Source organism: Drosophila novamexicana, unplaced genomic scaffold (genome assembly GCF_003285875.2).
Source record: "Drosophila novamexicana strain 15010-1031.04,08,12 unplaced genomic scaffold, DnovRS2.1 tig00000870-arrow-arrow-pilon, whole genome shotgun sequence".
Taxonomy (NCBI): domain Eukaryota; kingdom Metazoa; phylum Arthropoda; class Insecta; order Diptera; family Drosophilidae; genus Drosophila; species Drosophila novamexicana.
The window spans coordinates 173,938-200,729 of record NW_020824830.1 but is presented as its reverse complement, the minus strand read 5'-3'; the positions used below and the strand labels follow the sequence as shown (position 1 = coordinate 200,729).

General features: G+C 43.5%; 10 protein-coding genes across 13 annotated transcripts; 5 read left to right on the top strand and 5 right to left on the bottom strand.

Moving 5' to 3' along the window:
* The first annotated feature begins 233 nt into the window (after window positions 1-233).
* On the top strand, window positions 234-1,132 carry LOC115764764. The gene has a single exon (XM_030708000.1). The coding sequence runs from the start codon at window positions 364-366 to the stop codon at window positions 1,057-1,059; it is 696 nt and encodes a 231-aa protein (XP_030563860.1). The 5' UTR covers window positions 234-363; the 3' UTR covers window positions 1,060-1,132.
* On the bottom strand, window positions 1,099-2,291 carry LOC115764763 (ribosome production factor 2 homolog). The gene is made up of 3 exons (XM_030707999.1): window positions 2,210-2,291; window positions 1,932-2,147; window positions 1,099-1,876 (listed from the first exon to the last, which is right to left on the bottom strand). The coding sequence occupies exons 1-3, from the start codon at window positions 2,227-2,229 to the stop codon at window positions 1,168-1,170; spliced, it is 945 nt and encodes a 314-aa protein (XP_030563859.1). The 5' UTR covers window positions 2,230-2,291; the 3' UTR covers window positions 1,099-1,167.
* A 306-nt stretch (window positions 2,292-2,597) lies between these two features.
* On the top strand, window positions 2,598-4,542 carry LOC115764739 (transcription termination factor 5, mitochondrial). Its single transcript, XM_030707955.1, has 4 exons — window positions 2,598-2,865; window positions 2,923-3,898; window positions 3,957-4,181; window positions 4,245-4,542. Exons 1-4 carry the CDS (start codon window positions 2,682-2,684, stop codon window positions 4,531-4,533), a joined length of 1,674 nt encoding a protein of 557 aa, XP_030563815.1. The 5' UTR covers window positions 2,598-2,681; the 3' UTR covers window positions 4,534-4,542.
* A 164-nt stretch (window positions 4,543-4,706) lies between these two features.
* On the bottom strand, window positions 4,707-5,925 carry LOC115764740 (putative tRNA (cytidine(32)/guanosine(34)-2'-O)-methyltransferase 2). Its single transcript, XM_030707956.1, has 3 exons — window positions 5,730-5,925; window positions 5,013-5,668; window positions 4,707-4,955 (listed from the first exon to the last, which is right to left on the bottom strand). Exons 1-3 carry the CDS (start codon window positions 5,848-5,850, stop codon window positions 4,782-4,784), a joined length of 951 nt encoding a protein of 316 aa, XP_030563816.1. The 5' UTR covers window positions 5,851-5,925; the 3' UTR covers window positions 4,707-4,781.
* A 2,742-nt stretch (window positions 5,926-8,667) lies between these two features.
* On the top strand, window positions 8,668-9,723 carry LOC115764768 (uricase-like). Its single transcript, XM_030708006.1, has 2 exons — window positions 8,668-9,199; window positions 9,260-9,723. The coding sequence occupies exons 1-2, from the start codon at window positions 8,668-8,670 to the stop codon at window positions 9,721-9,723; spliced, it is 996 nt and encodes a 331-aa protein (XP_030563866.1).
* A 797-nt stretch (window positions 9,724-10,520) lies between these two features.
* Window positions 10,521-12,119, bottom strand: LOC115764669 (histone H1-I). The gene is made up of 2 exons (XM_030707857.1): window positions 11,097-12,119; window positions 10,521-11,036 (listed from the first exon to the last, which is right to left on the bottom strand). Exons 1-2 carry the CDS (start codon window positions 11,946-11,948, stop codon window positions 10,659-10,661), a joined length of 1,230 nt encoding a protein of 409 aa, XP_030563717.1. The 5' UTR covers window positions 11,949-12,119; the 3' UTR covers window positions 10,521-10,658.
* Window positions 12,120-13,324: 1,205 nt separating this feature from the next.
* Window positions 13,325-16,487, bottom strand: LOC115764698 (V-type proton ATPase subunit B). The gene is made up of 4 exons (XM_030707896.1): window positions 16,394-16,487; window positions 16,168-16,308; window positions 14,059-15,320; window positions 13,325-13,988 (listed from the first exon to the last, which is right to left on the bottom strand). Exons 2-4 carry the CDS (start codon window positions 16,238-16,240, stop codon window positions 13,851-13,853), a joined length of 1,473 nt encoding a protein of 490 aa, XP_030563756.1. The 5' UTR covers window positions 16,241-16,308; window positions 16,394-16,487; the 3' UTR covers window positions 13,325-13,850.
* A 91-nt stretch (window positions 16,488-16,578) lies between these two features.
* LOC115764699 (sorting nexin-12) lies at window positions 16,579-18,979 on the top strand. Its single transcript, XM_030707897.1, has 3 exons — window positions 16,579-17,270; window positions 17,908-18,003; window positions 18,066-18,979. The coding sequence occupies exons 1-3, from the start codon at window positions 17,094-17,096 to the stop codon at window positions 18,294-18,296; spliced, it is 504 nt and encodes a 167-aa protein (XP_030563757.1). The 5' UTR covers window positions 16,579-17,093; the 3' UTR covers window positions 18,297-18,979.
* A 135-nt stretch (window positions 18,980-19,114) lies between these two features.
* LOC115764697 (CCR4-NOT transcription complex subunit 10) lies at window positions 19,115-22,185 on the top strand. Of its 3 annotated transcripts, XM_030707895.1 has the most exons (7): window positions 19,115-19,232; window positions 19,868-19,918; window positions 19,981-20,754; window positions 20,811-21,138; window positions 21,196-21,266; window positions 21,325-21,666; window positions 21,727-22,184. In XM_030707895.1, exons 1-7 carry the CDS (start codon window positions 19,213-19,215, stop codon window positions 22,040-22,042), a joined length of 1,902 nt encoding a protein of 633 aa, XP_030563755.1. In that variant the 5' UTR covers window positions 19,115-19,212; the 3' UTR covers window positions 22,043-22,184. The 3 variants fall into 3 exon arrangements, with proteins under 3 accessions (XP_030563755.1, XP_030563753.1, XP_030563754.1); XM_030707893.1 differs by lacking the exon at window positions 19,115-19,232 and having other exon boundaries at window positions 19,633-19,918; window positions 21,727-22,185; XM_030707894.1 differs by lacking the exon at window positions 19,115-19,232 and having other exon boundaries at window positions 19,634-19,918; window positions 21,199-21,266; window positions 21,727-22,182.
* Window positions 22,186-23,149: 964 nt separating this feature from the next.
* LOC115764651 (lipase 3) lies at window positions 23,150-25,463 on the bottom strand. Of its 2 annotated transcripts, none has more exons than XM_030707832.1 (3): window positions 25,396-25,463; window positions 24,326-24,507; window positions 23,150-24,261 (listed from the first exon to the last, which is right to left on the bottom strand). In XM_030707832.1, exons 1-3 carry the CDS (start codon window positions 25,444-25,446, stop codon window positions 23,307-23,309), a joined length of 1,188 nt encoding a protein of 395 aa, XP_030563692.1. In that variant the 5' UTR covers window positions 25,447-25,463; the 3' UTR covers window positions 23,150-23,306. The 2 variants fall into 2 exon arrangements, with proteins under 2 accessions (XP_030563692.1, XP_030563691.1); XM_030707831.1 differs by lacking the exon at window positions 25,396-25,463 and adding an exon at window positions 24,786-25,166.
* Between the last annotated feature and the right edge of the window lie 1,329 nt (window positions 25,464-26,792).

The following is a 26,792-nucleotide window of genomic DNA, read 5'->3' as shown; positions in this document are numbered from 1 at the left end:
CAACACATATTCGATATTTAAATCGATTTAATCGAATGGAGCTGCCAACCCGGTGCAAATGCGGCTTGCAGGTCGGTACGCACAAGCGTAATTTTTGTAAAACATATACAAGCAAGGCGACAGTATTTAAAAATATTAAATTTACTTTTATAAATCATATGAAGCTTTTGTTTTTATCAATCTGAATTTTTCATAAATTCATCAGCAGTCTGATTATTTAGTATAAATAGTTGTGATGTTTTTTATTCAGTAGTGAGCTGCATACTATTAAGCAAAATAAGCAAATGTAAGAAGATTTGTTTACCTTTTGTATGAAAAAGTTTGTTTTTCATACTTTAAGTTTGATTTTCGATTAAAAACATCATGTCTTCTGTGCGTTTGAGCCAAGTGGAACGTGACCATTTGGCGCTGCTCCAACGTCCGGCCAACGAAGTTTTGGAGCTATGCAAGTCGGCGTTCGATTACCTCGTAAACGGACCTAACACGGATCGCTACGATATGCTGGCCAAGAAGTACGCCGGCAATGTGAATAGCGAGGCAGTGCAGCGGGCAGTGGAGGCGTTAATATCGCTGCTTATTCAGGTGACAACGAAGACTGGAGCGAACGGCGAGCACGTGAACATACGCCAGATGTTTCCTAATCTTGGCGACGATGTGCTTGATGTGCTGGAACAGTTCGTGACCAGCAAGCGGAGTTTCGTGGAAGGCTCCATTAAGTCGGCCAACATACGTGCCTATCGGCTGGTCAACCTAGACTGGCGTCTGGAGGTGCGCACGGCGTCTCGTTGTTTACTGCAACAGTCCAACGTGGTGATAACAATGAAGCTGTACCTGCACACAGAGCCGAAGAACGAAAATCGTGAGCTGCTTGAGATAGACACGTCCAATCGTAGCGAGCAGGAGCTGAGTGTCATGCACGAGGATGAGCGACGGCATCGCAAGGATCTGGTAGTACAAACGGATGTCAGCAGCTTAGTGCACTTAATCAAAACGCTTGAGGATGCCTTGGCCGAGTCTAAGACGCGTCGCATTAAGAATATTGTCAATGCCATACACTAAGAGTAAATAAGATATTAGCTGTTAAGTCACGATATTAACTATATTTTAAGCTGGACCAATTTATTGCAACTACAACCTAAACTAAAACCTAAAGCAAATGCTTGTGACTCAATCGGCTGCTGCCAAAGCCTCAGCTGCGGCCGCTCTTAGTGCCACCTTCTTTTTCTGGCGATCGGTGCGTTTCTCCTCCGGCGACTTCTTGAGGGCCTTCACGCGGCGCGTCTGTATTGAACCCGTTTGTTGTTTGCCCAAATGAACGCGTCCCTTTGTATTGCCCAGCGCATCGGTGCTGAGGTTCTTCTTTTTGGTTACCCTCAGCTGCTTGGGTTGTTTTCTGGCCAGCTTGTACAGATCTTCGGAGGCAATCTTGGTGCGACGAATGGAGAAATCAGCCGATGGTCCGATCTCCTCCAGCTCGATACGTGGCGTCTTCTGACCAGACTTCTTTAGTAATATCTTATAGGAACGCATCAGTACACTCATGTCGTCGGTGACCGTGAAGCTAAGCACATGCTCGACACCTTGTAGCCGTATGGACTCGACCTTCTCGCGGTGAAACATGTCAATGAACAAATTACGCAGACGACGTAACTCCTCCGTTTGAGCCCATTTTGGGCCGTTGAAAACCAGACAGGGCTTGACACAGGCGCCAATCTTTTCTGTTTTAAATTCGGCAATTGCCTGATAACGCTTTATGCCCAGCTCAAACATGTCAAGTACTTCGTTTTCGAAAATCCGGCCAATGATTATATTATCCGGGCGCTTCTTTGACGTTGAGCCAAACGTGAAGAGCGCCGCATCGTTTTTCATGGTCAAGCTGAAAGGGAATCATCAAAATCGTATGTTCTGTAATGTTTGGTACATTTACTTACAACTCCAGTGAAGACGGATCATCAAAGGGCGTTATGTCGTTTTTGCGATTTAGGACTTTAACCAGCGGCTTCTTCAGTTGCTGAAGATCCTTCATGCACTGTTTAACGTGGCCACCGCATTTTCGTCCGTCCACAAACAACATTGTACGCGCCGATTCAATGAGCTGCGGCTCACGGGCTAGCAACACTTTCTTTCCCTTGCGGGTTTTTGGTTTTCTGCAAAAAGGAAATTTACGAGAAATAAGTGATGATAATGGTGATGCTTATACAAAACTTACCTGATCATCAAAAGCGACATCCTAAATGTATTAGTTATCCAAGTTTAAAATTACTTCTCAAAATGCATAAAACGCACGTGTAGCGTTCTTCTGATACTGCCAACTCGTTGCAATTTTGGAAGCGCTGGTAACACACACAGCTTGGCAGCGCTGTATCCAGTGTTGCCAATTAAGCCATATTCCAGCTAAATTTAGAAAACAGTTAACATATTAAACTAAATGCCTAGTTTCTGGTCAACTGGTAAATTAAAGCGAGCCTATTAATGGCAGATATGTACACAAAAAGCTATTCAGCTACTTTTGGCTATTTTTAATGTTGAATTCTTTAACTTCTTTTTTGAAGCGGCATTTGCAACACTGGCTGTGTCAGCTGTTGTGTATTGGTATTGAGATTAATCGAGTGTTGTTTGCATCTCATCTGTTGCATGTTGCGATTTAGTTTCGACCAAATGTGCATTAAAATGACATAAAAATGTTGCGAGGTAGCCAAACCCAAGCACTGCTGCTGGCACGCAGCTTTAACTATATTACGCGAGGTTTGACGACTGTAAAAAAGACAGCCAGCAAAGAAGGAAGAGTGAAGTCTAAAAATGGAAGCGGATTTGAAGTGCCAGTGGAGGAGTCTTTGAATCCCAACTATTTGGCGCGAACATTGGGTGAGCAATCACAACACAAACAAGCAAACTCTTTGCTAATAGTATATAACTTTAAAGGCAGCAACTATCGCACATGGGCCGCAGCTCTGGAAAAACATCCCGAGCTGAAAACCGTCAAGCGAAAGGATCTACTCAATTCCTACGAGACATTGAAATCGTTGAAGTATAGCGTGGATGACATTGTTACGAAACCCATGATCATTTATTACGGCGCCTCAACGCTATCCAATCGGCATAGTGTGCTCATCGAATGCGGATTCCAGAATGTCACGATTCCGACGCTGTTCAAATACATAACTGTTATCAACAAGCCGATAGATATGCTCAAGGGACACTGCTATATACCCTACAATGTGAATGTGTCACAGCGTCTGGCTGCATGCTTCACGGATGTCCAGCTGCCCAACGATGGCCAATTGGCAGACGAAAGCATCACCTTAAAGATGCTTAGGCAAACCTTACTCAATGCCTATCTGCGCGAACGTCTGCAAATGGAGGATGCTGACCTGCAGAAGATGTGGCGCGTCTATTCGCGGGTTCGTCATAAAAGCTTCCGCTCCGTGCAGGATATTATCGAGCTGTTGACTACGGTCTTTAAGTTTCCATTGGAGCGGATACGAAAAAATATTTTCCTGCTGCATGCGGATGCAGATAATGTGCGTCGCATTCTTCGGGAAATACCCACAATTTATGGCCAAGACATACGCGACATTGGCTATCGTCGGCCAAAAATCCTAATGTCCACTTGTGATAGTCTTAAGCAGACGCTGCAGCACGTGCGCTCCTTTGGCATCAGCGAGGATGCTGTGCTGCGCTGTCTCGAAGTGCTTACCCTGGGACCAGATACGGTTTTGGAGCGTCTACGCGACTTGAACGAAATCGAGGAGTTTCAGGTTCTGGGCAGCAATCCGCGCGTGCTCCGCCTGGTGCATTACCAGAACAAAGCTCGCCTGCGTCTAGACTATTTGAATCAGCTAAAGGTGCGCTGCGCCTCATTGCACATATTATCCTGCGGCTCGGAAATCTTTGCCAAGTTAGTGCCAAGTAGCTGTAGATCAATTAATACATAATTTCAAATTTTGCACTCGTAGATTTGCACGCGACGGCTCGGATCGCACAAAGGGACGTGACATTGTGGTTTATCTGGGCAACATTCTGCTAAAGGACGAGCAGGTGCTGCGCAATCTGCTGTCGCGACATCCCAACTGGTGTCATGTGCCCGTGCTGCATGTCAAACAGTGTCTGGAATACTTGCTTAGCAAGAGATTCAAGCTCAACGAGATCTTCAATAACATTCACCTGCTATTGTATCCAATGTGAGTAGAGATGTCTGCTTTTTGGGCCAACACGTTTTGATCTGTTTATTTGGTTAATTAAAGCAAACGCATTGAAGAAAAATTGTTGCAATTGCAAGCTGCTGAGGCCATGGAAGAGCTTCAGCTGCCTGTCGCCGATGTGCACGCTCTTAGCAACAATGAGATTTTAACGCTGATTTTATATCTCATCGAATCGGAATTTCATTTCACTGGAGATGGCATTTGGACGGAACAGCATACGCATCACGTCGAGAATTTCAATAATCTTTTGCCCGACTTTCCCGAGAGCCTCAACAAAGTGTACAAATATGGCGTAAGGCCATCAGAGAAGCTGTCCATGCAGCATTTGTAAATAATTTTGAAGCTATTTAATTCATAGTTACTGGAAATTTCTCTTCGATAAAAGGTTCATCAGAACCAATTCACATATTTATGCGAAGATTCATTTGTCATTTGTAAAGAATACTATTAATATGTAGATTTTAATAGCATTAATTGTGAATAAAATCAATGGAAATGTATACACTTAAGTAATGCACATATATTTAACATCATTAAGGTACTGTTTTACATCAAATATATAGTTAAACAATATTCAATCTAGCTTTGCTCAGGTTTGCTACTTGTGCTTGGCTCCGCAGGCGGCGTCTCTTCGTCATGATGCACAACATAGGAGTTGTATTTAAGGGACATATTTCGGGTTTTCTCCAGCACTTCATTGTAGGCGGCGGTCAGGGGCTTTTGTACGGCGTCTTGTTGCTCATAATCCTCGTCCTAGAAGCAAATAAGTCATGATTGCTTTAATTTTTAGATAATAACTATTGATTTTACCAATTCGTAGCTGAGATCCGCATCGTATTCACATTGGTGTGCCACAAATGGCAAGTGTACGACTTTATAATCACGTATTCCTGTGATGTTTCTCAACGCCTCTTCGGGCTTATCAAACCATTCTAAGGTCAGATTGCATGGCACATGACCCACGGGCATGGTGAACTGACGGCATACTACAAAGGCTTCGATGCTGGAGTTGCGCGATGCGGATGGCTTGAAGATGCACACATCCTTGAAGAAGCGCTGCAGCTGCAAGTAGACGTCGCTGGTGTTGGCCGCTCGATACACTTTGCCCATAAACGAACCGCCCTCCTCAAGGATGTAGGTCGAAATGCTCAGCGCTGATAATAAGAGCTGTGCCTGCATATAGGCATCCCAGTCGTGCATGCCCGTGACATCTGGAGCCCCGTCGCTGACGACCAGCTGCGCCTTTTTGCCATCAAAAAACTTAATAATCGCCTCCGCTGTTTCCTCCTTGGTTATATCTTCGCGCAACTGTGTGACACCATCAATGGGCGCCATGCCCTGCATATCCACTGCGATGATCTTCACCTGCTCCCGTTCCTGGGGCGTGCGCGGTTCGTACAAACGCTTGGACAGCACCTGTGACCAGCCACCAGGGGCAGCGCATAAGTCCACAGCGCGTGTTACACCTGAGCATGATTTAACATAAATATTAAACGCTTTCTGATAATGGGCTGGTGGAAATCTTACCCTCGAGTAAATTAAACGTTTCGTCCGCTTGAAGCAGTTTGAATGCACTTCGGGCGCGCCATCCCTGCTCCTTGGCTAATCGGTAAAAAATATCTCGTTTATCCTTTGATGATTTACCCATATTAATATGTTATCAAGCAGTTTTTATATATTTCATTTAGTTGTCCAAGATCAAGACAAAAAGTTGATCTCTAATAAGAAATTGTATTTTGTAAAATTACAGTTCAATGTTAAACTCGCTTCGGGAAATTTATCGCAGAAAATCGATAGGTAGTCAATATAGGGAAGTATTTTCGATATTTATTGAATTTAAATTAAGCCGGTTTTTTATTGGAGCCATTCATTTATATGTGTGTCTTTGAAAAGTCCTCAAACCTTTATTTCTAGGGATCAGGGACTTTCTGTATGGTACAAATTTGACAAAACAGTGGGAAAATCCAGTAGACAGGTTAGCACATTATTCATAAATGTATTTAAGTATGTATTTATGTATGTATACATCATTATACAAACAATTAAAAAAAAATAAAGTTAATCATCTTTAATAAGTACATTTGTGGTTGATTCGTTTCTGAATGGATTTTTGTGGCCTCAGAGCAACTACTTATACTCTACATTCATGGCAACTTATATTTGCTATATATATGTATAAGTAGCCATGTAGCCAATAGAAAATCCAATGCAGCTGTAGAGTAAAGCAGTTGCTCTTCTTTTGCGTGGTAAGCAGTGCAGCGCTTTGTTGAGAGTTTGCGGTTTGTGTCATGACTAATCGTTAGACATTAAGATTGAATTCTAGCTTTGAGGATCGGTTAGCAAAAGTTTCCTACAGTCTGTATAACAGTTCTTCCTTTTCAGAGTTTTATTTTAGAAAATAATTTCTGTTTTAAAATTTCTTTTACTCTTTCTTTTACTTCTCGTTTTACTTAAAATTTCAGCTTTAAAATAAGAATTTTCACGTAATTTTATGAGTCGTTCTTCTTGATTCAAGTACGACATGCTTGACTTTTTCTCTCTGTGTACTTGTTTATGTTAAATGTGGATATCTGCTGTTTTAGTGCTTTTACCTTAGTTTAATCGCACTAAGACCACGCAGGTTAAACACACCTGGCAGCAAAAAGATTTCTTTCTCTCTAATGTCTTATAGTAAATTTTATTCATAAACCCTTGTCATATTTTGCTCATAACAGAAAATTGTAGCTTTCTACTTTAAGACTATATTTCACCGGACTCTCAGTTCTACCTATAATATTTCATTTAATTATAATAATGAAAAAACAATAATAGATAAATAACGTTTAGCCCATAGTTTCTAAAACCCACACGTCTTGAACGAACCCTTTAAAAATCAGCTTGAGCCCAAAACTTCGCCCTTCACACTTTCCACCGAAGAGGGATGGATTTTGCGATAAGCGTGAAATACGTCTCAAGTGAATTTTTTTTTTAAGATCTTTGCCAACTAGCTTACACCCAAAACAACGTCCATTTGGCATTTTTCATTCAAAGGAGTTGATTTTTGGGAAGGTGTGAAATACTTATTAAATTTGAGAGAGAGAGAGAGAGAGAGAGAGAGAGAGAGAGAGAGAGAGAGAGAGAGAGAGAGAGATCGAAAAAGAGTTTTTGTATAATATTTATTTTTGAAAAATATCTTCTACAATATCTGAGCAATTACCAGCCTTACGGCTCTCCTCGCATATCTGCAAAGTCGTAAACCTAGACGTTTTATCTTGTTTCTTCATTTCTTTTTCATGGCATTTCAAATTTCTTCCTGAGCCCGCCAAAAGTAAACAAATGTTTATCTGCCCAGAATTATGTATAACAAAGTTCAACATATGCATAAACACGACTATTTTTATACCCTGCACCCATTAAAAATGGGTAAAAAGGGTATATTGTATTTGTGCAAAATGCAAATGTATGTAACAGGCAGAAGGAAGCATCTCCGACCCCATAAAGTATATATATTCTTGATCAGCATCAACAGCCGAGTCGATCTAGCCATGTCCGTCTGTCCGTATGTATGAACGCAAGGATCTCAGAGTCTATAAGAGGCTAGATGTAGGTGCTCCTAGTGCCTGCGCAGATCGGGTTTGTTTCCGATAATCGATAACTTGGCCCGTTTCCAAGTAATCGATAAAAATCGATATCGATATCCTGTTTTTTGGGCAATTTTGGTAAAGAATAAGAGCTAGAGTCACCAAAGTTGACATATATATGCATTTAATGTTGGAAGAAGAGGGTTCAGGGTATCCCCTAGTCGGGAGCTCCCGACTAGAACCTCTTACTTGTTTTTCATTGTGGTTTCAAAGATGTTTTTTGTTATCAACAAGATATGGCGAGTGGGTTTCAATAAAATCTACCATGAGCCTTTAAACTAAAGAAAAACAAATGCGATCTCCTTAGTGGCGAGTGCCCCACTAAGGGATACCCTGGATATTTTGCCCGCTTGCTTAGCTTTACATTTTTTACTTGCATTTTTAAAAAATTGTCCTTGTTCCACCTTATATGAATGGAATATACATCATCTGTATTTCTTATACCAGAAGCTATGCATATGTAAAATTTGCTGACTAAAGCGGCTCAAACCTACACAAAAAACCGGATTGCGATATGCTTCATTGCTTTATTCCTGAGATCGACGCCTTAATGCAGACGAACAGGGCTAGATGGGGCTAGATGGGGCTAGATAGTCTAGATGACTAGACTATTGTTGGTCCCCATGAATTTATATACTTTATGAGGTCGGAAATGCATTTTTCTTCTGCCTGTTACATGCGTCTGCACTAAACCAATATACCCCTTTCTAAGCATTTGCAATGGGTGCAGAGCATAAACGAAAATGAGTTTTTAAATGCAATTTCTTTCGTTTCAGATTGTGGATAAAGTATAAAAAGGGTCCGTTTGGCTGTTTTTTTGGACAGTTATTGAATATCTTTTCAGCATGTTTGCGACTCCACTGCGGCAGATCAGGAGCCAGAAGGGGCCAGAGGTGGGCGGTCAGGAGCAAGGGCAAAGGTACAAGATACTAAACAAGGGCTATGGCAAGGATGCATTCAAGCTGATGTATGTCAAACGCAACGGTTCGGTGCACAGCATTCAGGAATTCGAGATGAGCACGCACCTGAAGCTGAGCAGCAGCAAGGACTATTTGTATGGGAACAATGCGGATATTGTGGACACAGATGCACAGAAGAATCTCGTTTATGTTCTGGCCAAGAAGCATGGCATCGAGATTCCCGAAAAGTTTGCCCTGCTCGTGGCCAGGCATATACTGAGCAAATATTCGCACGTGGAGGAGGTTCATGTGCACATGGAGACGTTGCCCTGGCAACGCATGCGCATGGATGACTCCTCCAAGCTGGGCGAGAGCAACTCTTGTCCCAGAACCAGCGACAGTTCCCAGCTGCACAATCACGCCTTCATCTTGCAGTCCTCGGCGCAGCATTTTTGCGACGTGATCCTTACACGTCAGGGTAGGTGGAAATATGATTGGTAGAAAAGAGTTCTCCCTTATAACATTTCTCTCTCTGCAGATTCCAAGCCGACCGTCTTCACGGGCATCAAGGGACTGCGCCTCCTGAAGACCACCAAATCCTCGTTTGTGAATTTTGTGGACGACGAATATCGCACGCTGCCGGATCTGCCCGATCGCACGCTCTGCACCGCTGTGGACAGCTCCTGGGAGTACTCGGACATTGAGACGGCCGACTTTTCGCGCACCTGGCAGATTGTCAAGGATGTTGTGCTCAAGGGCTTTGCCGGCGATCCAAAGGAGGGCATCTCCTCGACTTCGCTGCAGAACACAATGTATCTCAGCGGGCAGCAGGTGCTCGATCTGGTGCCACAGGTGTCGCTCATCTCATTCACCATGCTCAATTTGCACTACGGCAAATTCAATACGAAGCCATTCCAACAATTGGTGCCAGGCGAGAATAACGAGGTGCTCGAACCGGTCGACAAGCCATTTAGCACCGTCTATGTTCAGCTCGCACGTTAGAGCTTTTAACTGTTCGACAATTTTAATAACAATTGTATAATTTTAATTCTTAAAAAAAGGCATGTAAGTGTCTTACCCAACTGGAAGATAGCCTGACTCTTTGTCTGGCAAAGAGATAAATCTTACAATTAGCTTGTTATAAATAAATTTGAAAAATCCCTGGCTTCAAACTCGCGCCCCCATCAAACAAATGAACTGCTTTCCATGCCGCCATTCTGTAATAGGATAACATCATCATTGGTAGCCCTGGCTATGTTATTTCCTTGCCGATATCTACTTAGCATACTGTTATAATTAACATAGATAGCGAGACTGTAATAACATAACATAGATGATGATGTTATCCTGTTAAAATTTTAACAGTATAGATACATCTATTCAAAATATGTATGTACATATGTATATACATGCTTCGTTTTAATCAAAATTATAAAAAAATATAAATTAGTTTCTCGTATTGTATGCACTATATGTATGTATATAAGGTATGTTTCTAGTATGTTTGCAAAAGGAATCCCGGGTTATCTCTTGCGATAGTCCCCGTAGAAGCTCTATGACATAGAATTTTGATGTTGATAAGATTTTGCTTAAATGAGTTTCTTTTAGATATCTTGAATAAAGTATTTTAGGGCATTTACATAAGATTCCATATGATATAATGATCTCCAAGACATGAACTGTCCGTAACAAAAGACGGAACTATATAAAGTTGACTGGACCAAGGGGAAGCACAGTTCTTCCGATCAAGAATACATATAAGGTATATATAGTTTATACTTCAGGTCGGATTAAAAATTAGCATTTATATATTGATAAACGATACAAAGATCACAAGGACTCAAAACTTAAAAGTAAGAACGTATAAAACATTTAATACAAAAAGAAGAATGTGAATTTACTTAAAATAAATAAAATTTGATATTCGATTCGACCGATTACTTCATCTGTCGGCCCGTGCGCTTTTGTTTGACGGCTGCGATCGGCGTGGACGCTTCATTTGGCACGGAATCCATCAGGCCGGAGTCCACCTCGTCAACGTTCCTTTTGCCCGACACCAGCTTCTTGATGGATTTGGTCTGCAGCTTCGGCCTGGCCGTGTTCTGGGCCAGGGTTCCGATCGACTTGCGCGGCATCTTCGAATTGGCCATTGCCGTGTCTTCGCTGGTCGGAGTCACATCTGGGCTGACTAAGGCATTCTTCGCTGGCTTAGCTTTGGGCTTGGGCTTAGTGGACTCCTCCTCGAGTGCGATCTGAGCTGCTTTGGCCTTGCCCGCAGCGCCGGCCAGCTTGGCATTTGCCTTCTTCTTGGGCGGCTGCAGGTGTCAAGCATTTGGTTATGGACATTTGTCTATTGTTGTCTATTATATACGAACCTCATTTGTTGAACGCTCCGACGCCTTCTTTTTGCGCTGCATCGGCTTTTCCGGCTTCTCCTGAGCAGCAGCTGGCGGCGGCGCCGCCTTGGCCTTTTCGGTCTTCTCTGCCTCCGGCTTGGTCGCTGCTTTGGGCGCTTTTTCTTTGGCCATTTTCTTTTGCCTTTTGGCCTTCATGTTCTGCTTGGCCTTGGAGGCTAGCTTGGCCGCCGGCGACAACTTAAACGAGCGCCTCACCTGCTCCACTTCGCCCTTGGCGACGGCAATTTTGAGCGCCCTTTGCACAGACTTGGCCATGCGCCGGGCATCGGTCACCTCGTAGCCGTTGGACTTCATGTACTTTATTATGGCTAGCACCGAGGAGCCGGAGCGACTGTTCAATGCCCTGATGGCTGTCAGAGAGTGCGCCAGTATGGACCCCTTCTTGGCCGCATTCATCACAACCGGCTCGGATGTGCCGGCGGCACTGTTCACGCTTGTCGGAGCAGGCGCTGGCTCCTTCTTGGACTCGGCCATGGCCTTGGTTTTCTTTGGTCCCGCCATATTGGTTTTTGTTTCTTTTGCCATCTTCGGCTTGGAATCTTTGATTGTAATCTTTTTAAGACCGTTGCCCAGCGAAATATTCCCCTCCGCATCGGGCGGCGGCGTGGGATACGGATGTTCGCCATTATCCTCCTCCTCAACGCTATCCTCATCGTTTGACTGCGAGTCAGCCGTGAATGGATGCTCGCTCTTCTCAGGCTCCTCTTCATCGGACTGCTCTGATTCATCGCTCGTTTCGTTTTCGATAATTTCCTCATCGCTTTCCTCGTCCTCGGAGCTTCCAATATGCTTGTTACTCAAAAGGCGCATTGTATTTCAATTTAATTTCTGTCTAAGCTCTAACAAATAATGCACAGACACGCGGCACGTTCAAACTGTAACTACGCAGATCAAAAAGCAAAAAGCATTCAAGAATCTGAGCAAAATGAAAGACAGCGAAAAGGAATAGGAATAACGGTAATCGTCCATTCCAATTGGCATTCGCTACGCGTGCAAATGAATTCGTGAAGAGAAATTCCCATTAGAAATTGAAGCACGTCGAAGTCTTAATACCCTAACCTATTACATATTATGAATTACAAGGAAGCTATACGATAAAGAAATCTATTTTATATAAGTTTTTAGTTATTTTAGAGCACAAAATATGAAAACCAAAAAAAGAATATTTCCGACTGAAGCTGATAAGATTTTGTGTTTATAAGAATCGCATAGAGAGGCGAGTAAATGTCAAGTATGCCCAAGATATTCAAGATATTGTATTATTCCAACTTTTATACGATTATTTCTGAAAAGCATACTGGCAAAACTGGTGCAGATATCTGCCAATGCCAACTACATATATATATGTTATCCTGCTCCAGTCTGGCTGATTCGGATACTTGTATATGCCACAATAGAAACATAGACCTATGACGATAGTTTAACAACTGAGGGACTCATTTGCATAGATCAAGAATATATATAAGATGTTAGTGGAATCGAATACTTAAGTTAATCCAATGGTAATAGTACATTTATTTTCCATTTGAATGAATATGTAACATGCTTTTTTGTATCATTTTTTAACTCATCATTTGCATAATTTATTAATTAAATTTTGCTGATTAATATTATTTAAATATATGTAAGTTTGTGTTGACAATTTATTGAATTTGCTGCTGCTAAATAGATTTTGGCAGTAACAATATGCAACCGATGCGGATCCTTTTCCTATTCACACGACCGACGAACCCTTCTCACGGACAACAAACAACATTTGTATGCATATTTTCAACTTTAGATAACATTCTATTTGCTTTAGGACAATAAACGAACAAATAATCAATATAATTTTATATATGTAATCTTTTTTTTTCTTTTTCTTTATAGATTTTTGTTTAAAAACATTTTGTTGCACTTAAAGCAGTTTTGCACTTAATATTTCATTGTTTAGTTTTGTTTAGTTGCTGTACAAATCGTTCACATAGTTGGGTGCAGGGAACAGAGTGAGAGGAACGGATCGGGTCCAGATAACAGGGAGAACGTGTATAATACTTGTGCGAACTGATATATAAGATCTTAAAGTTGAACGAAACGAAATAAGAGCGAAAGCGAAGCAAGCGAAATAAAAATAAATATGCATTGTTGAATTTGGTTTTGGAATGCTACGATTCAGTATGCAGAAAGATATAAATTTAAAAACTCAATAATGATCAAGAAATAATAAACAATTTACGGAGCGCACACACTTAAAACCTAACAAAAAATTGGTTAAACTTTAACAAATGATCGACGTGTCGGCAACAAAATTGTAGGGTGAATGTTCATGTTTTGTTTTTTTTCTTTAAAGTGTGAATAGAGAACAATTAATTGAGTTTATGTACACTTGAGGATATTTAGACAATTTTGATTACTAAAACACACACATATTTAAAATACTTTCCGCTTATTTAGTGATTAGAGAATATTTAACTAGTTATTGTTTAGGCTGCGCTTCGACTCTCTATGTATACACAAATCAAATTTTTTTTATACGTAGATATTACAATATTAATATCCGTTTCGTGGTTTATATTGTGTTTATGTGTATATATGTATGTATATATATATATAGACGCATATACAGCGGATTATTGCAGAAGGGGGCGCGCCGCACGCTGCGCCGCCAGCTTAAATTATGAATGAAACAAAATTTTGGACATAAATCAAAAACAAAACAATTTTAAACAGAATCTAATGGCGCGAGTCCCTAGGATAGAATTCAGCCAAAATGGAGGCTGGAATACGCTTAAGCATCTCCTTGGGGAAGATACGCAGCAGCTGCCAGCCAATGTCCAATGATTCGAAGACAGTGCGGTTCTCGTAGTTGCCCTGCGCGAAATTACAAATAAAAGCATCAGTATATATGGTAATTATGATATGTTTCTGTGATTCATCTCACCTGCGAGATGAAGTTCTTTTCGAACTTGGTCAAGAACTCCAAATACAGCAAATCATCGGGCGTCAGAGCCTCCTCACCGACCACAGCCTTCATGGCCTGCACATCCTTGCCGATGGCGTAGCAAGCGTACAGCTGGTTGGACACATCCGAGTGATCCTTGCGTGTCATACCCTCACCGATGGCAGACTTCATCAAACGCGACAGAGACGGCAGCACATTCACTGGCGGGTAGATCTGTCTGTTGTGCAGCTGACGATCAACGTAGATCTGACCCTCGGTAATGTAACCAGTCAAATCGGGAATTGGATGGGTAATATCATCGTTAGGCATAGTCAAGATGGGGATCTGTGTAATGGAGCCGTTACGACCCTCAACACGACCAGCGCGCTCATAAATGGTGGCCAAATCCGTGTACATGTAACCGGGGAAACCACGACGGCCGGGCACCTCCTCACGGGCAGCAGACACCTCACGCAAAGCTTCAGCATATGAGGACATGTCGGTCAAGATGACTAGCACGTGCTTCTCGCACTGATAGGCCAAGAACTCGGCAGCCGTTAGAGCCAGACGCGGCGTAATGATACGCTCAATGGTTGGATCGTTGGCCAAGTTCAAGAACAGGCACACGTTCTCCATAGAACCGTTCTCCTCGAAATCTTGCTTGAAGAAACGCGCAGTCTCCATGTTCACACCCATAGCGGCAAACACGATGGCAAAGTTATCAGTGTGATCGTCCAGCACCGACTTGCCGGGCAGCTTGACGAGACCGGCCTGACGACAGATCTGGGCAGCGATTTCGTTATGTGGCAGACCAGCAGCTGAGAAGATGGGAATCTTCTGACCACGGGCAATGGAGTTCATCACATCAATGGCAGAGATACCAGTCTGGATCATTTCCTCGGGATAGATACGCGACCAGGGATTAATGGGCTGACCCTGGATATCCAAGAAATCTTCAGCCAAAATTGGGGGACCCTTGTCAATGGGTTTGCCAGAGCCGTTGAACACACGGCCCAACATATCCTCCGAGACGGGCGTGCGCAGAATATCGCCAGTAAACTCGCAGAGCGTGTTTTTCGCATCAATACCAGAAGTGCCCTCGAACACCTGGACAACGGCCTTGGAGCCGCTCACCTCCAGCACCTGACCGGAACGACAGGTACCATCGGCCAAACGCAGCTGCACGATCTCGGCGAACTTGGGGAATTTCACCTCATCGAGAATGACCAAGGGACCATTCACACCAGACACAGTCTTGTACGCTGTTTAGATAACAAAGAAAAATAAAAACAAAAAAAAAAATTTATTTTTGTTCATTTGTAACCATTTTTATAGGTTACAATAACGCTGCTCACATGAATGCAAAGCGGCATACAAGTGGTTGCTAATAAGAATCCGATAAGAAAGCGAACGTCAAAAAATCATAGTGTGTCTTTGGGGGTTAAGTAGTCAGCTGACTGGCAAACTGCCGTTAAGCAGCTGCTGTGTCAAGCACAAGCTGCATATTGGGCAAAAGAGAAAACGATAACGAAAGACAGCGTAAAATGCAATGCGAAATAATGAGCGTTACATAAAAACAATCAAACGTTACAATCAATAAATCTCTATGAATGCACTCTGGCATTCCGTACAAATACGTTATAAACATATTAGTTATAGCTAATAGATTGTATTTAATCAAATGTATTTGTTTTTAGCAGCTTGTTTCTCTTCTGCGCGTCGCTTGCCCAACCATTTGCAAGTCAGGTGCTCTCTGGTTGCGCGCTTTGAATGGCAATAGCAAACAGCTGAGCTCGGCGATCGAGTCATGTGACAGCGAAAAATTTTCATTAGCAGTGAATATCTAGAGATCTAGATTGGCATTGTTCGAAACCTAGTCGTATTAACAAAATATTTCTAATATTTCGTGTGTTTTTATTCGAATGGGTGGGTCTAGGAACGTTGAAAAAACACTATATTGATTTTTTTGTATCGTGTTCTGCTTTCGCATACGATTCGTACAAACTGTCATGGCGGCCGAATGCCCTTGCTGTGGGTTCAGCAAAAACACAATTTTTTAAATGCACTTTTCACTATTGTCACATAATTTAATAACAATTGGGTACTCACTCAAGCGTGGCTGGGAGATGAAGTCCCGGGTAAGAGCAAGGACATGCTCCCGTGTTGCTTGGGCGGCGTTCATTTTGCGGAATGAATTTTCTGTCTATACGCAACTGCTTCTACCTTGAAAAGTGCACAGCAAATTTCGAGCTGCAAACAAAACGAAAGGGTTTTAATTAGATTCCATTATTTTTATCTGGGCATCATTTCAATTAAAGTTGGCGTTACAACATACAATTTTTCCGTTTCAAATAATACTGAGCGACACACGCAAAATTTTGGCCTGCGACGTCGTTGCAAGTACGAAGAAAAATCACTCTGACACGGGTCAAACTGTGTAGAATTTATTGTGACGTCACGTGCCGTCACATGACTTTGCGTGTGACCATATTTTGCAGTATTTCTCTGGATTTCGTTGCGCAGCACTAGTCATCGTTCCAATACATCCCTGGTTTTCCAGAAGCAACTCTATACTGGCATTTTTAGTCACATTAGTGGCATTATTGAATTAAGCGTAGAAAGTGATTTTTATGTACAATTAATTAAATTAAACTAGTTAACAACTGGCAGCACGATCAAATGCGGTATAAAACGAACATGGTGTACGATTAACACTGAGAGTGGCTGTATCTATTGAAATTTCGCTACACTTACCTAAATAAATCAAAACCGCCCGCATAAAAAAAAGCAGAATAACTGCAGCGGCAGCACACAAAGAGATAGAGCTGGGCAGCAACGACCACGACATCTACACAACCGTGCGACCAATACAAAAAAACTCGTTTCTTGTGTGCGTGCGTGTGTGTGTCTTAATTTTATTTGCATTGCAGCCAAAGCGGTCGCTGCGGCATTTCGTGGCAGAGGCTGACCACAAAAGGGGCGTGCCTGCGTCTAATACTCTGTAAGCAGCAGCAGCAGCAGCAGATTGCAGCATTATGATGGTTGAGTCCGACGGCACCGCCGACGCCACACGCCGTCTCAACGTTAAAAAACAAACGCTGGACGATGCGTATGCTGTGCCCGCAAATTTTCTCGAAATTGACGTGGTCAATCCGTTGACAACCATGGCGGCGGGCAAGAAGCGCTACACGGACTACGAAGTGCGCATGAGGGTGAGTAACTGGCGGGGTGGGGTGTAACATGTATGCAAAATGACAGCGGACTGAGCTTGCAAAAAAAAAAAGTGCCAAAACTGTTGATAAAGTAACTGTTCGTATGCGTGTGTGTGTGTGTGAGTATATATATATGCACTGGTGGACGCTGTGTGTGATACGCCTATAAAGCGAAGCGATAATTATTAGTCACAACAAAATTGTTGCAGCGGAAGTGGCCGACTAGCAGATACCCTGTCTGAATTGCCTCAGCATGCATTTCATTAACCTAAACATGCGTTCTTCACATATTTAGTGCAAGCTAATTGAAATAACTTTACAAATCGCCATTAATTTCTCGACAATCTATAGTCTATATATAAATAAACTCAATTTATGGAGTCGAAGACGTCATATGCTGTAGGCATTTCAATTATAGCCATTTTGTATTGGAATACAGGGTATAACAATAGGCGTTCCGCGTTGCATTGTGTGCGTCCGCTTTGTGCCCGATTTTCGGATAGCATTAATATACCCCTGAGTCATGTGCTGATATGAAAATATGATATGCGTGCCATATATATATATATATATTTTAATGCAGCCTGATTTAAATGAGCTTTAAGTAAATAATCATAATATTTGTACTTTGCGACAGACAAACTTGCCGGTGTTCAAGGTGAAGGAGTCGAGCGTGCGACGTCGCTACAGCGACTTTGAATGGCTAAGAAATGAGCTGGAACGTGATAGCAAGGTAACGAATATCATGGATTTAATGCAAACACAATTTAATATTGTTTTCCGTATGCAATGCAGATTGTGGTGCCGCCGTTGCCGGGCAAGGCCTGGAAGCGACAGATGCCATTCCGCGGCGATGAGGGTCTCTTTGACGAGAACTTCATCGAGGAGCGAAGAAAGGGCCTGGAGGCGTTCATCAATAAGATAGCCGGGCATCCGCTGGCGCAGAACGAGCGCTGTCTGCACATGTTCTTGCAGGAGAATGTCATCGACAAGAACTATGTGCCCGGCAAGATACGCAACACATAAGGATGCGGATCCGGATGACCAGGAGATAGCAACAAATAGCAATGCAATGAAGCAACAACTCGAACGAACAAAAACTTAAGAAAGAAAGATTACGAAACCGATTTGGCTAAATCCGACCGTGTGTTGTATGTGTGTGTATGTGTGTGTGTGTGTGCGTGTGTGCGCGCGCGCTTAGCCAACAAAGTAATAGATGCAACTGCTTATTTGGCCAAAGCAAGCGGATGTTGTGGCTCAGTTAATGTTGAGCGCGCTCTAGTTGAACTATTGGGATTTTTTATTGCTAAATTAAATTGTTTATATGCAACGGTATACATACAATACAAAATATACTATATATACATACATATATATAAAATATACATATTTACCTAATAGTGTACATAATACATGCATAAATCCGGCATTGACTGGTCCTCGTCTCATCCCTTGGCCCATCTATTTGGCCAGGACAAACGCTCAGTAATGGACTTTTTCTCGAATCCGCGTGCGAGCACAGCCCTCCTCCCCCAACCCCATCTCCCTACCTTTAGTCGTTGTATGAAATTTGAATAATTATTGAGTTTGAAATTGCAAACAGCAAGGCATCAAGTTACCCTCCACCTCCATGGATTAGTAATACATAATTATACAGTTGCAATTGTTTTGCAAATTACTGAATATTTTTTTGAATCATTTTAGTAATTAATATATGTATTGTACTTCGAATCAACCTAAACATAATTCCAATAATAATACATGTATTTTACTAAAAAACAAAAACAAAACAAACAAATTCCTTTTTTTCTAAACCTTAGCACTCAGCGCAAAGCTATTCGAGATGTGTTTTTTACAAAATATCACATATAACAATATACACTTAACAAAAGCTAATGTGTAACAAGTTTTATGTATATATATTTTAAATTTTAAGAAAGTGATGTTCCGTAAAGTGTTAGGGTAAGTGTTAAAGCTTTGTAAACTGAGCGCCGGGAACTTATAAGATTCGATTTCTCATAATTCCTAAAATAAGGGGAAATTTCTGATCATGGGCAAACTTATTGTTCCTTTCTTTCCACGTATAAATTCCCATTATATTTGTATGGCAGCAACTTTTTTTGTATTCTTTTATATCCAGTTTCGAAAATGGGTCTACTTTGATTTTAGATAAATAAAATTTCTACCTTTTGGTTAAATCTTTAAATTTTGAATTGGACAACAATTAGATTGCTATCAAATGATAATATTTGGTAGTTTCGATTATTCAAAATTGTGCAAATAATTTGACGAAAACCTTTTTTTTTTTTTGTTAAATACGGTGCTGCAATAATTGAAATCGATTTGCGAGATTTAAAAAAAAAAAAGGCGCATAAAATGCAGCCGAAAATGCGAAGCGTGCATTATTGCGTGCGTGCGTGCGTTGTGCTGGCGCAGCCACTGTGCGCAGGGCTGCAGCAAGAGGCGTGCGAGCGAGACGGCCATAGTGCCGATATGGCTGCATGTGTGTATAGGGTTGTCATGTGTGTGTTTTTGGTTTTTTTGTTTTTTATTTTTGGCATGGACACTGCGGATTCTCCGACAAAAACGCAAGACAGCGATGATGAAAATTACAATCTGCTCTGCCAGGCTCACGAACAGTTCAACAAGTAAGTGCCGCACACTATTTTTCATTTGCACATTCATTTCATTTTTATTTCCCGCCCAACAGTTGCGAATATGACCGCTGCCTGGAGCTTCTACAGCAGCTGGAAACGAAGGGTGAGAGCAGCGCTCTAATTTTGCGCCACAATCGAGCTGTGGTCAACTATTACAAGAGCGGCTGCATGCAGCATCAGGCGCTGCTGCAGGAGCTGGAGCAGCTGCCCGACGCCAAGCCGGCGCCGGGCGAGCCCAACGGCGGCATCTCCCTGAAGCATGCGGGCAGCGCTCTCACCGTGGCGCGTTACAACAAGGCGCTGATCTACTACCATCGGCATATGTACGGCACGGCGCTGGAGCGGCTGGCGCCGCTGGTGGCCAGGCTGGAGGCGCTGGAGAAACAAATGGCCGCGCTGGTTGCCACGTTGCAGCTGCAGCTGCTGCTGGCCACCAATCAGCTGAATCGTGCCGAGGCATTTCTCGATTACTTGCAGTATAAGCTGAATCTGGTGGCCAGTGCGCCCAGTCCGAGTCCCAGCGGCAGCCCTGATGAGGCGACGACAACAACAGCCGCCGCTGCCGCCGCCGGGTCTGGGTCGACGGGCGTGGCGTCTGCGCCGCCTGCTCTGGAGAACAGTGTGACGCGCGTTGCGGGCGAGAGCGGGAGCAGCCTGCAGCTGTTGCAGCTGCTGACGCACGTGCTCAATCGCAAGCCCGTGGTCATAACCGAGGATGGCACGCCGCAATTTGCGGCGCTCAAGGCGCAGCAGTACTACATCATGAAGGACTTCCAGATGGCTGCCAAGCAGCTGATGCGCATCAACGATGAGTGCACCCAGGCCGGGTAAGCAGCTCGTCCAGCTGTTCCAATCCACAATCTGACTGCTTGGTTCGTTTCAGCACCGTGACGCCGCAGCTGAGCACGTGCATCGCCAACAACATGGGCGTCATCCATTTGCGTGTGCGTCATTATGCGATTGCGGCCAAGTTCTTCCAGAATGCGCTGCGCTTCGATCAGCAGCTGGCGGCCAATTTGCGGCAGAGCACGCTGCAGACGATGAGCTCGGCCCGTTCGTGCGAGATTATGTACAATCTGGGCATTGCCATGCTGCATCTGCGCCGACCCAAGGAGGCGTTCCACTGCCTGCTGGTGCCCGTCAAGCAATACCACAGCAATCCACGTCTGTGGTTCCGCATGGCCGAAGCCTGCATCATGGAGCACGAGGCGGTAATGCAGCGTACTTTATTAAATCATTTCTCCAGTTGATTTGAATGCTTTACTTAGCAGAAACTACTCGGGAAGGAGCGTCATACGATAGAGAATGTCATGAATTCGCTGGGTTCCAAGCCATACGGGTGAGTAGCCAGCGATGCCCCTCCCAAACGACTTGCTCACCATTTGTCATTCCCGCAGAGCTCACTCGACGGCGGTGCCGGAACCGACGCTTGAATTTGCCGCCTTGTGCCTGCGAAGCGCTCTCACCCTAACGCTGCAATACAAGGCCAACTTCTTTATGGCCAACTCGCCGGAGGTGTCACTGGAACAGAAGGATGCGGCACAGCAGCTGTGGAGCCAGCAACAGGACAATAACTTTTGCAATCCATCGAAACCGATTAGCCTCGAATCGCTGGAGAACATGCTGGCCGCCATCTATGCGGCGCACAGCTTTGTGTCGCTGCGCCTGGGCGACCATGTCACCGCACTGGAAATGGCCAAGCAGCTGTTGCAGAGCGAGCGTCTCTCCGATGCACACAAGTACGAGACTCCTTTTTCTATTTTAGACTCAATTCTAATTCCTTTTCCCTTGCCCCACAGATTGCTGGGCCACATGTACGCCGGCGAGGCCTTAATGATGATGGACAGATCTGGCGAGGCACGCGATCATCTGGAGCCGACCTTTGTAAGCACGCTGAATGCCTTGGATCTGGAGACACGTGACTGGCAGCTCAAGTCCCTGGATGCCGCCCAGAACGTTGTACGATACAATTTGGCCGTGGCTCTGGCACTGCAGAACGATTTTCAGGCGGCCAAAAATCTGCTGCTTACCCTAACCCACCCGATTGTGAGCAAAAAGGCGCTGATCCTGCATCGCTACATCGAGCTCAAGATAAGCACCAGTACACTCAGTTAGGCAACAAATTGTGTAAATAGCATAGAGAAGGATTCAATAAGCAAATCAATGCGGCCTGTAAATATAGATAAACCACAAACAGACAACTCCAAAACTCGCATCATTTCAATGGATTCACGATAATCCAAAAGCATTCACTTCATTTATCTAATGTTCATCTTTAGTTAAGGATCCTTTAAGGAAAGGTTAACATCTCCGACTAAATTTAGTATGTGTTTTCATGATCAGTATATTATTATAGATATTAGTCAACTGATCACACGATTCGATTTGAGAATTTCTTTGCCGATATTTGGAAATATTGCTATCTTAATCGTAAAGCTTAACGATTCACTTTGTACTTCTGAGATATGATTGAAGAGATCTAGCCTTTAAAGGCTTTCAGATGGACGGACTTGGATAGATCCAGAATATATATACAAGCAGATGTTTCCTTCCGCCTGTTGCATATATTTGCCAAAAGGAGTTCAGGGTATAAAAGAAAATAAAAATCCCCCGGGACAGAAAGATGGACATGGACATACAATTTTCAAAAAAACAATATGCCCTTTTTACCCATTTACAATGGATCCAGGGTATAAAAATAACAATAACAATATTGTGTGGGAAAAGGTATCCGGAATAATCCGTACGATAAGAATACGACGAACTATTCTTTGGGAGAGCTTCATGAAATTTTTAGGAGCAAAAATCTGTTACCTATGAGAAGTTAATGAAAATGAAATAAATGAAATGAAACGAAATGAAATGAAACGAAATGAAATGAATGAAATGAAATGAAATGAAAGAAATGAAATGAAATGAAGTGAAATGAAATGAAACGAAATGAAATGAAACGAAATGAAATAAATGAAATGAAATTAAACGAAATGAAATGAAATGAAACGAAACGAAATGAAATGAAACGAAATGAAATAAATGAAATGAAACGAAATGAAATGAAACGAAACGAAATGAAATGAAATGAAACGAAATGAAATAAATGAAATGAAACGAAATGAAATGAAATGAAATAAAGGAATGCTCACATTTTGGTGTTTCAAAAATTCGTGGTGATAATTTGTCCGAAATTTCTAAGGAAAAGCCCTTAAATCGCAACTATAAATAAAATATTTATTAATCAGTACGCATATCCGCAGCTGACAACTTGGGCATCAACCATGGACTCATAATACATATATACTAAATATAACATATATACTAAGCTCTAAGTATTTGGCACTAGTAGAAGTTGTGGCTCCAGCTCCCTGGCATTTAGTTTCGATCAGCGTCGTCGTCGGCGGCGGCGCAGCTCGTATCGATTCATGGACAGGACAATGTTGTCGAAGATGTACTCGCGCACGCCCAGGCCGCAGATGAAGTCAAAGTGATTCCAGCGCTTGCGGGGCACCTTGTAGACGGCCTCCACGTTGGGCAGCCGAGCGACGAGGCGCCAGATATCCGCCGGCGCCACAATGTAATCGTTTTCCGCAAAGAAAATGGTCACCGGAGTTTTGACATTTTCCAGTGGGTACTCCGGCGGCTCGAGCTGCTGGTAGTGCAGCCAGTTGCGTTCCGGGCCGTAGTCGTACTGCCTGAATTTGGTGGACACATAGCCCTGAAAGTAGTGCATCAGCTGCTTGACGGAACCGCCCGCCGGAAAGTTGGCCATCAGATCCGGCAAAAGGGTTTTGTTCAGAAAGCGCGTATCGTAACCGACGGCCGGCCAAAGCCGGGTAATGCACACCAAAGGCTTCTCGTTGTCCAAACAGGTCATGGACAGAAATTTCTTGAAGAACTTGTTCGTCGAAAACATCTCAATGCCCTCGAGCATCTTGGAGACATAGTTGCGCGTGCCCAAAATCGGGCCAATGATCTTGGCCAAGCCGCTTTGCGTATTGTCCACATAGGCAACCGGCGCCAGGAGCGTGGCCGTCTTGAAGACCGCATTGTACTGCGGCAGCATCGAGTTGAGCACCAGGAATACGGTGCCGCCCTGCGAGATGCCCACGAAATGCATGCTCGAGACGCCGCTCGAGCGCAGCACATGGTCAATCTGGGCGGGCATATCGTAGACGCTCATCTCGTGCCAGCTAAAGTTCCAGAACTCACGCTCTGTCGTATTTAGCCAGAGATTCCGGCGGCAATAGATGTTGCCCCGATTATTGCCCAGCCACACATCGTACCCAGCGCGCCAGAGCAAGTACGCCAGCGAATCCTCCCGCCCGTTGAGCAGCCACCTGCAAAATGCACGAAGCATATCAGTTAGTAATGGATCAGGCGGAAGATCATCAGCCTACGCACACATCCGACGAGGCGTAGAGGCCGGAGAGCAGAAAGACCACAGGTCGTCGCAGCACCGTATATAGCGTTCCATTCGCTTCCAGCTGCACCTGCGGTATCCGGTGCAGGGTCAGCACATAGCCATCCTTCGTTATCACCGTGTGCCGCTCCACGTTGTAGCCGTCGTGCTGGATGCGACGCACCTGCAACGAGTCGAGGAACAAACATGGCCAGGAAGTGAGACTCGCTCTCTTTTAGCTTGCCAAACACACACACACACACACATGCACACCTGTACACACACACACATGCACACCTGTACACCTGCACACACTCATGCACACAGTTGGCACATTTATTGTTTGACATTTGGAGGCCACGCGACGCGTGCGTTGTGACATTCAATTAATTAGGAATTCCGCACACGACACAGCTTGGGATTTGCCCCCAGCCCACCTGTGCGCACCTGTCCGGCACCTACCGCATCTGTGATAATAATTTCGCGCGAGTGTCGTATAGTTCCAAGCACCTGGGGCAGCAGCAGGGCCAGCATGACGAGCTCCAGACGCGGCGATCTCATGCTGCCAGGATGGCGATTACATGTAAGCGGGATTAGGTAATATAACGTTTAAGCCACGAACCGGTTCGAGCCGAAAATGAAAGCCAAAGGATCGAAAGAAAGTGCGGCCGGAACTTTCAAAAAAAATACAACAACAACAATAACAACGGCCGAGGCGCACAGAAAAGCACGCGCAATATATATACATATATTCGCATGAATGGATATCAATGAGAATTGCAATCGCCGTCGCCGTCGTCGCCGTCTCCGCCGTCGTCGTCGTCGCGCGCGCGCTGCGAACGTTCGATTCGAATGTGTTTTATCGACTGCGCGCCGAGCGTCGAGTCGCAGGGCTTGTTACTCACGCCGAGCGCCAAGCTCCCAGCCAGAAAGCCAGGCCAAGCCAAGCCAAGCCACCTGCATGTCGTGTGCCTTACCTGTGCGGCGCATCCGGACGCCGCGCTACCTTCGAGTGAGCGTCTACTTTTCTACACTGCGCTTAATACTTGTATTCAATTAGCCCCCCACTCACCCTCCCCCCTTTCACCACCAGCCCCTGTCCAATGAGTTGGCAAAATGCCATGGCAGTTTTTTTAATTATAGCAAAAGCCACTGAAAGGGAGCCTATGCTCAGAAAGTGTCAACGCTTCGGCTACACTGGTCAACAAAAGTTTGGAGACGAACACAATTAGAAATTCAGTTACAATTATTTAGAATCTTAAACAAATTCTATTACTAATAGAAAAATTTTAACTTTTAATAACTTTTCATATGCTTATTTAAAAATATTTAGCAAAATACTCTTTTAAATTTTTAGATTTTTCTTACACATTTTCCTCTATATCTCGTCTGACATTTTGAAGCATAAAAATTATTTAAGTTGTATTTAGATTCGTAAATTTCAATTCTATAAAAAAATAGAAAATTCAAACTTTTGACTTTATTACACAAATATTCAATGCATAATAAAGTTTTCTAACTAAAAGATGGATAAAAACAAATTACAGCTTCTCGCTGATATTAATATTCTGAAATAGTATTTTAGTCTTGTAGAACGTGTTCTTATTTTTGTAGGTTATATATATATATATATTTTTTAAATTTAATTTTCATAAAAAAACGTTGAGTTAATTAAAGCCCCTGCTACACTATCCGACACAATAAAGCGCTGTGTGCTCTGTGGGAAATTCAATGCAAATTCCCTTGGATTGCATTTTTTGTGCGCATGCAAGAAATTTTGGCGCAGTGTATTCAATTTTTGGAAGCTACTTACACATATACATATTTTTTTTAATATTTTGTCGGCTTGGCTTCCACCACGTCGCATTGTCGTCTCGGTCGCCGTTATTTTCGCTGAATTGCAATAACCTGTTGCCTAATGTAAGCGCTGATCGCAGTGGCAGAGTTCCAGCTGCGCCAGCAGCGACGTCGCTGCGGCAGAGCGTCTGCTTATTTAGGACCAAGACAGCCCATACCCAGCTTTGTATGGCTACTATATACATATATGTGAGAGTGTGCGTGCTTGTGTGTGTGTGTGTGTGTACTTAAATACTTGAAAACAATCGACGCCGCTGCCCGTCTCCCACCAACGTCTCCAGCACCGCCCACTCACCGCCCATCGTTCACAACAGTTGACTGGAAAGCTTTCATTGCTGGCAGCTTGTTTGTTTGTTTACCTATATGGCTTTTTAATAACGCGTCAACGAGCTGGCAAGGGGTTGTAAAATGTTGTGCACACACACTCGTACGAGTGTGCAAACATATTCAACAAGGCAGACCAACTCAATTTTGTCAATGGGACCAGGTTCGGGAACGGGATGAATGAGACCAGCCCACTGGCCCACTAAAGCCTGCTGACCCGCTGCATGACTGGTCACACTCGCACGTACGGTAAATACGTGCATTTAGTGCTCGCTGTGGCCCCGACAT

What these genes read in the sequence shown, in the direction of transcription:
- LOC115764651 (XM_030707831.1), bottom strand. Translation starts at nt 24,884, where the DNA reads ATGAGATCGCCGCGTCTGGAGCTCGTCATGCTGGCCCTGCTGCTGCCC. An exon ending in AAATTATTATCACAGATGCG is followed by an intron (nt 24,508 to 24,785) that starts GTAGGTGCCGGA and finishes GACTCGTTGCAG; the next exon opens with GTGCGTCGCATCCAGCACGA. An exon ending in CTCTACGCCTCGTCGGATGT is followed by an intron (nt 24,262 to 24,325) that starts GTGCGTAGGCTG and finishes TGCATTTTGCAG; the next exon opens with GTGGCTGCTCAACGGGCGGG.
- LOC115764740 (XM_030707956.1), bottom strand. Translation starts at nt 5,850, where the DNA reads ATGGGTAAATCATCAAAGGATAAACGAGATATTTTTTACCGATTAGCC. An exon ending in AACGTTTAATTTACTCGAGG is followed by an intron (nt 5,669 to 5,729) that starts GTAAGATTTCCA and finishes AATCATGCTCAG; the next exon opens with GTGTAACACGCGCTGTGGAC. An exon ending in CGGATCTCAGCTACGAATTG is followed by an intron (nt 4,956 to 5,012) that starts GTAAAATCAATA and finishes ATTTGCTTCTAG; the next exon opens with GACGAGGATTATGAGCAACA.
- LOC115764764 (XM_030708000.1), top strand. Translation starts at nt 364, where the DNA reads ATGTCTTCTGTGCGTTTGAGCCAAGTGGAACGTGACCATTTGGCGCTG.
- LOC115764739 (XM_030707955.1), top strand. Translation starts at nt 2,682, where the DNA reads ATGTTGCGAGGTAGCCAAACCCAAGCACTGCTGCTGGCACGCAGCTTT. An exon ending in GGCTCGGAAATCTTTGCCAA is followed by an intron (nt 3,899 to 3,956) that starts GTTAGTGCCAAG and finishes TTGCACTCGTAG; the next exon opens with ATTTGCACGCGACGGCTCGG. An exon ending in CACCTGCTATTGTATCCAAT is followed by an intron (nt 4,182 to 4,244) that starts GTGAGTAGAGAT and finishes GGTTAATTAAAG; the next exon opens with CAAACGCATTGAAGAAAAAT.
- LOC115764699 (XM_030707897.1), top strand. Translation starts at nt 17,094, where the DNA reads ATGATGGTTGAGTCCGACGGCACCGCCGACGCCACACGCCGTCTCAAC. An exon ending in ACTACGAAGTGCGCATGAGG is followed by an intron (nt 17,271 to 17,907) that starts GTGAGTAACTGG and finishes ACTTTGCGACAG; the next exon opens with ACAAACTTGCCGGTGTTCAA. An exon ending in AGCTGGAACGTGATAGCAAG is followed by an intron (nt 18,004 to 18,065) that starts GTAACGAATATC and finishes TATGCAATGCAG; the next exon opens with ATTGTGGTGCCGCCGTTGCC.
- LOC115764768 (XM_030708006.1), top strand. Translation starts at nt 8,668, where the DNA reads ATGTTTGCGACTCCACTGCGGCAGATCAGGAGCCAGAAGGGGCCAGAG. An exon ending in CGTGATCCTTACACGTCAGG is followed by an intron (nt 9,200 to 9,259) that starts GTAGGTGGAAAT and finishes CTCTCTCTGCAG; the next exon opens with ATTCCAAGCCGACCGTCTTC.
- LOC115764763 (XM_030707999.1), bottom strand. Translation starts at nt 2,229, where the DNA reads ATGTCGCTTTTGATGATCAG. An exon ending in ATGTCGCTTTTGATGATCAG is followed by an intron (nt 2,148 to 2,209) that starts GTAAGTTTTGTA and finishes TCCTTTTTGCAG; the next exon opens with AAAACCAAAAACCCGCAAGG. An exon ending in GATCCGTCTTCACTGGAGTT is followed by an intron (nt 1,877 to 1,931) that starts GTAAGTAAATGT and finishes ATTCCCTTTCAG; the next exon opens with CTTGACCATGAAAAACGATG.
- LOC115764669 (XM_030707857.1), bottom strand. Translation starts at nt 11,948, where the DNA reads ATGCGCCTTTTGAGTAACAAGCATATTGGAAGCTCCGAGGACGAGGAA. An exon ending in CGGAGCGTTCAACAAATGAG is followed by an intron (nt 11,037 to 11,096) that starts GTTCGTATATAA and finishes TGACACCTGCAG; the next exon opens with CCGCCCAAGAAGAAGGCAAA.
- LOC115764697 (XM_030707893.1), top strand. Translation starts at nt 19,647, where the DNA reads ATGCAGCCGAAAATGCGAAGCGTGCATTATTGCGTGCGTGCGTGCGTT. An exon ending in GCATCATGGAGCACGAGGCG is followed by an intron (nt 21,139 to 21,195) that starts GTAATGCAGCGT and finishes TGCTTTACTTAG; the next exon opens with CAGAAACTACTCGGGAAGGA. An exon ending in CTGGGTTCCAAGCCATACGG is followed by an intron (nt 21,267 to 21,324) that starts GTGAGTAGCCAG and finishes TCATTCCCGCAG; the next exon opens with AGCTCACTCGACGGCGGTGC.
- LOC115764698 (XM_030707896.1), bottom strand. Translation starts at nt 16,240, where the DNA reads ATGAACGCCGCCCAAGCAACACGGGAGCATGTCCTTGCTCTTACCCGG. An exon ending in CATCTCCCAGCCACGCTTGA is followed by an intron (nt 15,321 to 16,167) that starts GTGAGTACCCAA and finishes TTATCTAAACAG; the next exon opens with CGTACAAGACTGTGTCTGGT. An exon ending in AAAAGAACTTCATCTCGCAG is followed by an intron (nt 13,989 to 14,058) that starts GTGAGATGAATC and finishes AATTTCGCGCAG; the next exon opens with GGCAACTACGAGAACCGCAC.